Raw genomic sequence first — 11,808 nt, forward strand, 5'->3', positions numbered from 1 at the left:
GCATGGGCGCATAACAAAGACGAGTGTGGTGATAATGGCGGTGGTAGGGCCAGGCGATTATGATAGGTGAGGGAGTGGGAGCTTCTAATTACTTTCATTTGATTCTTTGAAATGTATATTTGAATCATTAATGAACGCTCACCTGATTATCTTCATTCCACTTGATTGGCTTATATGTTTTAGGATAAATTTGAGTGACTCATTCCAATTCAGTTTTTTATTTTTTATTTTCTAGCCTCATATTTAATTAGAGTGAATTCATACATGTTCAATTTCGTTATTTTCTAACCAAAACATGTTTTCAGTTTAACAAATATATTAAAAAATTTGGAATTTGAATCCAGATTTATCTTTCCTTTTACTGATATGATATCATCTAGCATGCTAAAGTGTAAAAAAACTTGACCATTAAAATAAAAAATAAAACTTATGTGACATATACAATCAATTCTTAAATAATAAATAATAGTTCCTAATCATTGATGTATTGATAGACATCAAAACAAAACCCATCCATGTAACACTAATATCATATCAATCATTTATTATATTTTATGTATCATATTCCTATGAGTCAAACCAAGGGGCACATTTTTAAATTTTCCACGTTCTCTCTCTACTTAAACATATGGTTTTTTTTTCTTCTAATTTTCAGTTGTTTATTTACAAGATTACAAAGAATGTATTATGGCATTTGGTTTAGGAGACTCATCATCCCGATTCGGTAAATAAAACTAGTTTTAGGGTTTATTCGGTTTCACGTAAACAAGAAAATGTAATGAAATATGAAATATAATCAAATAAGTTATCACATTAGTCATGTACTTGGTTAGCTTGCAAAAATCAAATACTATTAATTAATTAAGTATATCTTTTAACACACATTAGTTAGTTTAATATATATATAATATATATATATATATATATATATTATATATATAATTAATCTGAATTACGAGATGGTATTGTAAGATTTTCATTCATTTATATTTTATGTTAAAATGTTTATCTAGCGAGGCTCCCCAATCCATAATATTATAGAGAAATATATATATATATATATATATATATATATATATATATATATTTGGAGGTTTTATAAATGGTATGATCATCAACGAACTGTTTCTCCCATATATGAGGACAACCTACAGGAACAACAATCATGTATCATGGTTTACGATATATGATGGTATAAAATATGCACATATATAAATGTTATACCCATAATGTTTGGATATCTAGTTAACGGTCCGTGTACCATCACTAGACGACCTTGATTGCTCCCAATGAATGTACAAAACTAACACCAAATTCATGTTAACAAATATGATTCACCCCAACTTGGTGAATGACAAGTTAACCATTTCATTAAAAACTACCAAAGATAAACCTCTTAAAAGATACAAATATTATAGTCACATAGCATATCCAGCAACTACTAACTATAAGTAGAAATTCTAGAATATAACATAATCTTCTAATTGGGGTATAAAGAAAACAATTGTGTAGCAAAATTCAAAAGCGCAATTAATGTATGTTCTTAGGTAAAAATACAAAACATATACAAAATGAAAAAGATGTATAACCAAACACTCCAATACTCCATTATGTACCCATTACAACCCTCCACTAACAAACATGCAGGTACAAACTTGTTGATAAGCGACCAAATGTGTTCATGTCCTCTCATCGAATGTAAACAAAATTTCATGACCATGTTGTCACGTAACACATAACTATGCACGTTTCCCCATCGCTTTTTCATGACACTCAATTCTGTTTAATTTCCAAAATTATTGTCTCACATGTCGTTACGTTGATAACTTATATGAGTGTGATACAACATGATCTCCCAATTCGGATATAAAAAACAACATTGTTCGGCAAACTTTAAAAAAGTGAAACAATGTATATTCGAATGCAATACAAAATGCCTAAAATTTGAAAATGATGTATAACCAAACACTCCATCACGTACATGTTATGATGCGCACGATGCTCCACTAACATACACCTAAAAATTTGTTGATAATTGGCTACATGTGTTTATGGTACTGTTGTCAAACGTAAACGTGATGCACGCCCATATTGTCATGTAACTCATAATTAAAATAAAATATTATTGTGAAAAAATTGCATAAATGACTACCGTTGTTTGACCGGATATCAGGGTTGATCCCGGGACTTTTAAATTCACAAAGTTGGTTCAAACTTTTGTGAGAGAGTTGCACATTTAGTCCTCATCATTTATTTATTTATTTTTTAATGAAGAAGTGATTTCATGTGAATTAATTGTGTAATTTTAAGTTTGAAACTCTAATATACTACCTTTTCAAACTCCATAACTTCTTAGGTCGACTTAGAGTTCACATGCCACCAGCACTAGATGGCCTTGATTACTCCCAATGCATGTACGCAAGTAAAATAAAACACACAAAGTTCATGTACACAAATATAATTCGTACCAACTTGTTGAATAACATGTTAATTTCCCCAAATTCTTGTAAAATGAATAAAACATCAAATTCACTCAAAATTTTCCATGTCACGTAACTCATAACCAAAATAAATAAATAAATATTATTATTATTATTTAATAGCAAATGATAGGCTATGCGGTATACATCAGTGGTCAACCCTTACTGGTTGACGTGGACGCTGACATGGCACCCCTCACGTGAGGAAAGGGGTGTCATGAAGCAGATGTTGAGAAAAATAAAGGGCTCGGGTTGAGTTGGGGGTTTCTCACTTATATATTCTAAGAGTGAAATGAAGATGATCGAATGGATTAAAAAGAATATATTATTATCTAATCTAACTACTAATATAATTGTCTACCATTGAATCCTATGTGTCGTTTTCAGGTTGCCTCCCCCCCCCCCAATTCTCTAGGGCCACCAGATTTTTTGATTATTAAACGAAGGTTTCTCATGCATTTGACCCGAATTCACAGGTATGGTTCTTACCAAATCCGGATAGTCTTTAAATGGGTTATAGCATCTCATATATTTATGAAACTCTTTCATAATCAAACAGTAATTTTTACGGATATGAGTCTCACCAAACCCGGAACTCCTAAACGTGTTATAACATCTCATTTATTTGTGAAATAACAATAATTTACACAGGTTATGGGTCTTACCAAACCCTAATAGCCCTCAAATGGGTTATAAGATCTCATTTATTGGTAAACACTATCATTAAACCCTAATTTAATTTATCTTCTTTACACGTTCTCTGTTGTTGGTCTATCATCTTAATCGCCGGTTAACTTCCGATACTACCCACCATTGTCAACTACATTATCATCCCCTTTTTCATTAGACAAATGTTTGTGTTGTTTGTGTTCATGTTTGCTCATTTAAAAAAATCAACATGCTCGTATCAATTAATGTTTGTTCGTTCAAAGTCTAAAAAACCTACACATCTCAGTTGAAAAAAGTTAAACGCTAAAAAATATAATAACAAACTAATATATACGTATTAAATTAATACGTTAAAAAATAAAATAAATTATTATAAAATAGCAAAATGATTAAAATAAAAACTTAATAAACACAGTGATGAAACTAGTAATTTATAAATTGGATGAGGTGTGATTAAAGTAGTGATATCGTCGACCACGAAACACATGTTTCCCCGTCATCACTTATTCATGACAATCAGATTCGATAATATCATGGAACCCAATTACTCCTCCATTAATTCCTAAACCTGAGTCATCTTCATCTTCTGTGACAGCAAGAGTCTAGTCGAAGACGTCCACAAATGGGGCGCCATGAAGCAGATGGGTGTGAGCTTACGCTGCATGTTGGATTTCGGCTCCGTTTCCTCCCTCCCAACGGAACATGATCATCGCTTCCCATCAGGATCACTAGACGTGCCATTGAACTCCACTCGCTTCCTTATGGCCTCTCTCACAAACCTCCTGTTCTTCAAGTAAATATCTTTTTATTTCCTCGGGTTTTCAGTTTATGCTGTTCTTGAATTTGTCTGCAAAACTGGTTTTTATTTACCAAATTCTTGTCTTGTTTATGGGGTTTCAATTTCTTTATGTTTCTTGGAAAAAAGTTGTTGAAATATTCAGGTTTATTTAAATAACTCTTGTCTTGTTTATGGAATTTCATTGTATCTAACTGTGTATGGTTTTGATTTTCAGGTGCGCGATTGGTATCTGGATTCGTTCCATGACCTCAGATCCTTTCCTGAGATCAAGAACATAAATGACGAGAGAGAATTTACACAGATGATTAAGCTGATTAAGGTACGACATAATAATGTCGTCCCGACCATGGCTCTAGGAGTTCAACAGTTGAAAAAAAGTCTTCACCAGAAGCTTCATTATGAAGGTCTTGATGAAATCCACCAGTTTCTTGATCGGTTTTACATGTCACGAATCGGAATTCGAATGCTAATCGGTTAGCATCAAACCCTGTTGATTTTTCTATGTATGTTAAACTTGGTTTTGTGGCTTAAATCTTGGTCAAACGCAGGTCAACACGTGGCGATTCATGATCCCAACCAACCACCGAACTGTATCGGTTATATACACGCGAAAATGTCTCCAATTCAAGTAGCTAAAGACGCAAGTGAAGATGCACGCTCTGTTTGTTTCCGGGAATATGGCAGTGCACCGGATGTTAATATCTATGGTGATCCTAGTTTCACGTTCCCCTATGTCCCGACGCACTTTCATATGATGGTGTTTGAGTTGGTTAAAAACTTGTTGCGTGCAGTCCAAGAGCGGTTTATGGAGTCAGACAAACCAACACCGCCTATATGTATAATTGTGGCAGATGGAGAAGAAGATGTTACAATCAAGGCATGCTTGGTTTTTTTATGTTTTAGATTAAAGTTTATGAATTTATGTTTCATGTTTTGATGGTTTTGATGTGTTATTTGTGAGTAGGTTTCAGATGAAGGTGGTGGGATAGCAAGAAGTGGTCTTCCTAGGATTTTTACATATCTTTATAGTACTGCACGTGATCCGGTTTATGAGCGGTTAGATGTTGGATCCACGGGTGTGGTGACAATGGCGGGTTATGGATACGGGTTACCCATTAGCCGGTTGTATGCTCGGTATTTTGGAGGGGATTTGCAAATTATCTCCATGGAAGGCTATGGTATGTTGATAAATTAAACCAATTTGACAACCAATATGGTTTATTTGTTGGTACTTGAAGATGATGAACGTGTGTTGTGTTGTTTTGTGTTGCAGGAACAGATGCGTATCTTCACCTGTCACGTTTGGGAGATTCACAAGAACCGTTACCTTGATAATGCGTGCTTCCGTGTTGATTAGGGAATGTATAAATGCGTGTTCGGATGTAAATATCTAGGGTTTGAATGTAATAGACCAAGAAAAACATGGCAGGTCCAAAAATGCATCACGGTGTTTAATATCATATAGCTAATCTCAACTTAATTGATAAATAAGGTATAAAGTTTAATAAATGAGCAGTGTTCGAGTTGTAATACAATTAAACCACTCAACCCAAACTATACAAGGGTAGTACAAATCATTAAAAACCATAAATCTGTTTACAACTTTATTACAAACCATTTATACCTGTTTAGAATGAAAAGATTCAATTATTAACACCCAATTATAAAACATAAACAAATATCACAACTAATGGCAAAACTTATAATTTTATTAAAAATTAAGTTCTATAGTTTTAAGCAACCACAACATTTCATTTCTATTATCAAAACAAAAGTCCAAGCTGTTACTTCCCAGCTTTTACATTCATCAAGATTCAAGAATCAACCAACCTACCTCTAAGAAGCCTTGAGCAACATAAAACAAAAATAATAGTAGGATTGCATTGATCAATCAGCAGCCATAAATGGATCTGTCTCTCCAAGATCTGCAACCAGTGGCTCCAAACTGCTCACATCCTCATCTTCTGTTGAAAAGTAAGTCGGGAACGGAAGCGTTGATATATCGGGTTTCTTGTACAATGCATCTTTTAGAAATACGAAATCCCCCTCGTTCCCCGGTACCTATACACCGATATAACAAAATGTGAGCATAATTTCATAAAATATATACAAAACATAGATCCAAATCAAGAATCATACTTGGCCTCTAACCCAAATTAAGTTCCTTGCAGGGTCTATTTTGTATACCCACACATTTTTAACTGTCCTCTGCTTCCCGCCCATACGACCAGCCATCTTTTTACCTTTAAATACCTGGTTCAAAGAAGGTTTTTATCAGATCCACCAAAATGTTGCAAGAAAACACAAAGAAATTAACTAATGGAAAATGTTAAAATGAGCCCACATATAACAACATACCTTACCCGGAGCATCTCTCTGACCTGTAGAACCAGGACTTCGATGCGACTTTGATGCTCCGTGAGACGCGGGCATACCTTGGAAATTCCATCTTTTCATCACACCCTGAGTTGGTATATAAATATCATACAAGAGTTCACAGATGACGGAACATATGTATGTATATTAAAAAAAACACATGATTTAATGCTATATAAGTTGTCACCTGGAAACCTTTTCCTTTTGTGATTCCAGTAACATCAAGGAATTGACCAGGTACGAAATGACGGACACTGATCTGAGTGCCAAGTGGCAGTAACGCATCCTCGGTTACTGGGAACTCTCTTAACTTCCTCTTCAAAGGAACACCTTGTGCTCGAAAGTGTCCTACTTCTGGCTTTGTTAAGTGTTTCTCTTTTTTATGCCCACAACCAATCTGATTACCAAAAATTAGAGTTAAGAGGTTCAAAATCCATCTTTATCATAATAACAGGTTCACTAGACACACCAACTGTCCCCTGAATTAAAAATACCTCTTTTGCAGTTTGTAGCATTTCATATTCAAGAATCTTAGCAATAAGAAAATACTGTAAGAGCGTAATGGATATCTTTTTAATCATATAAAACAACACAAGTATTGCAATTTTTCACAGATGTACACAAATGATCCTACTGGCTCTATCCCGGCTAATCATAATTCATTCATGCCTAACAGTAACTTTTAATCAAACTCCTCATCTGTTGCCATAGTGGGAAGTCTACTAAGAAGCTCTAAATACGGGTTAGAATGTGCAGAGTGTTGTCAGAAGCATTGACGGTTTAAAACCAAACTGTGAACACCCATACCCTGTTACCCTAGTAACTCAATCTAAGATTTGACCTAACCCTTCATTTCTTTTGGTTCTCCTTAAATCTTCTCCTTAATCAACATTAGAAAATAATTTCTAATTCATGTTCCTCGATTTATATTTGCACACTTATATCCTCAACCCAATATGATGTTATACTATTGTTGGTTTCAAAGGTAATTCTGTATCAATTTCTCTCTCATTGGGGTGCTTCTTCCTCTAAAATGGTTACTAACAATGATGCTGTTCATACTCTGTACCTGTACATACCTCTTTCTGTTGAATTTTGATAATAACATTCATACGTGCCCTTTAAACGTTCAAACTACTGTTGATAATAAAGTTAAAAAATTAAAATTTCTGTCTAGTTGATGATGTTCCTCATGAGGTTTCTTAATTTCCTATGAGGTTTCAAACTTAATGATGTACAGAAAAAGCAGCAGCATATCTAAAACCCCTAAAATGGCATGCTCAAGCTATATGCGTCGTTCATCTTAGGCCTCACCCTTTAAGCACTTTGCCACTACACCCAAAGCTCAACTTTGTGCCTTCGATTCAGCAAATATGACGTGCACTGTGCACACATGCATGAGCTGACTAATCCCGTACCCTGTTTCAAAAGACATGAGAAGCTCTAGACGTTTAGGTCCCAAAATACGAGACACGAGAGGCGCGCATCACGTACCTGAAGAGTTGCTCTATGTGCAACCAAATAAGCTTTATTCACAACCAAAAAATTGTCTCTCTCATCAGTTTAACATAAAAATCTTCTATCAACTAAACCTTTCAAAAAATATTTCACCCTTCGGATTGCTTTTACATACTTTCCTCCTACATAGACAAACTATGACCTAGAAGTACAAGAAGCGTCACGTCAAGCCCCGTATGATACGATCCATCCTCCATGACCCGTCCATAACTAACCCGTAGCCTATTGCACCACGTTTATTTTATCCATGTTTCCATGTTTCCCATTTCTTTGCATGCATGTTTGTTATTTTGTTTTTCCTAAATGCACGTTTCCTTTAACTTAGGTAGAGTAGTGGAGTAGTGGGTGTAGTTTATTTCATTTGCATTGTAGCCTATAAAAAGGCATTTCAATTTAGTAATGAAAAGAAGAGAAAATTGCAACAAGTATCTTTATATTTTTATTTAGTTTCTTAAATTTAATCGGAGATCGCCAATCTCGAATTTGGCTTCTATCTGAGTTTCCCTGAGCCCCTCATGCACCTTTTAAAACCTAGATCCCCAACCCAACAAATGGCAAGACTCTCAAGTTTGCATTTAGTTTCTTAAATTCAATCGGAGATCGCCAATCTCGAATTTGGCTTCTATCTGAGTTTCCCTGAGCCCCTCATGCACCTTTTAAAACCTAGATCCCCAACCCAACAAATGGCAAGACTCTCAAGTTTGCATGGCCTGGTATGCATGCTCCAAGCACCAGAAACTCAGAAAGAGCGTAAGCCTCAGCTGAACACCTTATAAAAAAAACTAACTTAAAAGGACATCACATAATAATAAAATTGTTGTCGAACCATATACCAACACGATGAACCAGTGTTAAGTTCAGAAGATATACAATAAACGATTACCAGCATAAGTAAGTGATTAACAGAATAGCGGTATTCAATTCACAAGTAAACATATATCAAGAAAACTTAACAGATTCAAAATTAATCTTCAATTCTAATAGCAGGTCCATCAAACACACTTCCTATACCCTAAATTAAATACACCTCTTTTGCAGCTAATAAAACTTCACATTTCCTTATTTAAAAGCATTACGCATATCATACTTTTCTAATAAAATATAATACTAGATGACACATGTCACTCTCTCATCAAGTTTTCGAATACTTTTCCCGCTTGAACCCATTCCTCAATTACTAGATAAGAATGACACAGCTCTATTTGATCCATATAGCTTGAACCGGATCTTCATAACATAAAATGCTAATACGTCGTCCATTTATTCCTAAACCCAAACCCTAATACGTCTCCATTTTTCTCTCACTCGCTTCCTAAACCCAAACCCTAACTAGACTAGTTCTATCTCTGAATTGGTGTTCTCATAATCTCCATCAACCATCTGTTTTATCTTCAAGGTGTACATGTGGTGTGAAAATTTTGTTCTCTGATTCTTATATTCATCGATTTATTTTAGATTTGATAAATTTCATCTGAATTTCTGTGTAGATGTGTCACATCTTTCGGCTTTTTTATGTTATTAACAAGGTATTTTACATATAAAATTTATATTCTGATTTTGTGATTCTTTTATAAATTTGTTTATTGTTGAGCACCATCGATGTTCATATGCTAGTTGCTTACTGATTATTTGAACCCTATATCGAATCTACTATAGTTGTGTCTATAGTTATTTAAATTCTACACTTATTTATACCTGTCAACAAGATTTTTATTTATATTCTGCCAATGGACAGCCTGGGCAACTATAGAAGCCTGATCATGCTGGTCTTCACAATAAATGCAGGACTTATGCTTTGCCTTTTGCATCATCTGAAGGTTAATTACATGAAAATTTCAATGTTTAATTGTTAAGTTTTCCTATTTATTTGTGTATATAATATTGAATAGCATATAATGCACTTGAGGATAAAAACAGCTTGACTCCAACTTATTGTAGTTCCTTAAATAAACTTTTACTTCTTCCATGCCATTAAAAATTGCATCCAGTCTTGGTACTTCACTTTGGTTTAAAGACCTTAGTCTTCGTAGTACAGAGGTTTAGTTTATTAATAATGTAACACTTAGATTGTAAAAAAATGGATTGGAGGTTTAGATCATATGCTTATAACAAATGATTTACCTAATAATAAGTAAATTAAGAACTAATGATGAGACCTGTAGAGCAGTAATTCCTTCTTTGTCAGGCGTTTTAACTTGGGAGACAATGTTTTCATCGCACCAGAGAACAGTAATCGGAACCCTAGCTCCCCATTTATCCCAAAGCGCCGTCATTCCACATTTCACAGCGATGACTCCGGTCCGTTTCGAATCAGCCGTCATCACTCCCGGTTTACCTTCAACTGTTCTTCCGTTGTTGTTGTTGTTTTCATTGGCTAATGATGTGTCTGAACTAAAGGCTCTTAGAAACTGATTGGCTATTGAAACGGTGGTTCTGTACGGAGGATTTGATATGTTACTACTACTACGGAAGAGGTAGAGGTATGAAATGAGACCTCGTGATCCGGCCGCCATGATTGATTAGCTAACCTCAATGTGTTATGTTACATACAGTGAGAGATCGACACCATGGATAGAAGAAGATAAATAGTAGCGTTTTTAGGTCTAAAACAAAACAGTGTGGTAGTGAGGAAACCCTTCAAATGTATGTTTCAGACATCTTTAGTCCTTGCAACTACTACCCCACTAAACGAGGCCCATTACCCGAAACCCGACATAACTGGGACGGTGTTACCTGACCCATTAGAGTTTGGGATTAGTTTTTAAATTTTTCGAGAGTTTGGAACGGGTTTAGGATTTGTAATATACCCGATAATATTGATTCATTTACCCGATGTATCCGACATAATTATTTTTAAATTATTTACCCGATTGTAAAAATGTTTAAAAGTTAAAAAAAAAATTGTGAGTTCAAGAAACTCTATTCGTTTAACTGTTCACGTTCGTGTTTAGTTAAAGTTAAATGAATGAACACGAACATGACCGTGTTCATGTTTGTTCGGTCTTTATAGATCTCAATTTATTTGAACTAGTAGGAGAGCCCGCACGTTGCGGCGGGTATCCCAACTGATGCTAGAATCACAAGAAAAGGTGATTACTATACCAACAAATTAATTGTAAGCTTTTAGTAGCGACCGGAAAACACTTAGCCGTTTTGTTTGAATGTCAGCTGGTGTTAGATTCAGTTTTGTCCGCCTTAGTAGTTAGTATGGTGTGAATGAGTGTATGTCTTGTATGCTAATTCCATTCATTATTGGCTCCTACGTCAACTATATATGATTTAGCTTGTATGAAGTTGACGGTTTCATTTTATATGCACACGAATTACGTATATGAAAAAAGATGTATAATATGAGTAATAATAACGTCCTATCATAAAGACGTGTTTTGCATTGTACAATATATATAAGGTAATAAATAGAAAACAAAAAATGGTAAAGTTTTTGCACACACATGCAACAGATTCCAGAAGTTCTTCCAAGCTCACATATAGAGTCAATCAAAAACTAACAACAATTTTTGGGCTAGAAAACCATATAAACATGGACCTGGCTTCTCAAATCCTGTAAATTGTCCGATTGTGATTTAATTAAGAAAGAAACAACTTTCGTTAACTTCATAAACTTCAATGCACCCTACAAATTGCATCATGTTAATTAGTCTTCACCATAAAAGATTGTGATTAAATTTAAAACTACGTGTAAAAGAATATTGTATTCCAACTGCTATACCTAGAAAATAAAACAACAAATTATGTAATGAATAGGATAGATGTGGTTATTTTAGTTACGCCTCTTAAAATTATGCAACAATCCTAGTTTTTCTTTCTGTTGTATATGTAAGTCGTTGATGGTTGTCAGTGTTGTGTCACAACAAAATATATATATAAATAAATAAGAAAAATGAAAATCATGACTCATGAGATTAATTCACTTATCTATGTATTAGATATCTTTAAAATGTGGCA

At 34.4% G+C, this 11,808-nt stretch overlaps 2 protein-coding genes across 2 annotated transcripts; one reads left to right on the forward strand and one right to left on the reverse strand.

The window, feature by feature from the left end:
• Positions 1-4,128: 4,128 nt before the first annotated feature.
• On the forward strand, positions 4,129-5,504 carry LOC143618592 (pyruvate dehydrogenase (acetyl-transferring) kinase, mitochondrial-like). Its single transcript, XM_077090739.1, has 4 exons — positions 4,129-4,421; positions 4,497-4,825; positions 4,913-5,126; positions 5,222-5,504. Exons 1-4 carry the CDS (start codon positions 4,250-4,252, stop codon positions 5,278-5,280), a joined length of 774 nt encoding a protein of 257 aa, XP_076946854.1. The 5' UTR covers positions 4,129-4,249; the 3' UTR covers positions 5,281-5,504.
• Positions 5,505-5,563: 59 nt separating this feature from the next.
• On the reverse strand, positions 5,564-10,359 carry LOC143618591 (large ribosomal subunit protein uL3m-like). Its single transcript, XM_077090738.1, has 5 exons — positions 9,999-10,359; positions 6,512-6,721; positions 6,307-6,411; positions 6,088-6,201; positions 5,564-6,009 (listed from the first exon to the last, which is right to left on the reverse strand). Exons 1-5 carry the CDS (start codon positions 10,353-10,355, stop codon positions 5,836-5,838), a joined length of 960 nt encoding a protein of 319 aa, XP_076946853.1. The 5' UTR covers positions 10,356-10,359; the 3' UTR covers positions 5,564-5,835.
• Between the last annotated feature and the right edge of the window lie 1,449 nt (positions 10,360-11,808).

This window comes from Bidens hawaiensis, unplaced genomic scaffold (assembly GCF_021521415.1).
Source record: "Bidens hawaiensis isolate Kalapana, Puna unplaced genomic scaffold, B.hawaiensis_p1.1 tig00098533_1, whole genome shotgun sequence".
Taxonomy (NCBI): domain Eukaryota; kingdom Viridiplantae; phylum Streptophyta; class Magnoliopsida; order Asterales; family Asteraceae; genus Bidens; species Bidens hawaiensis.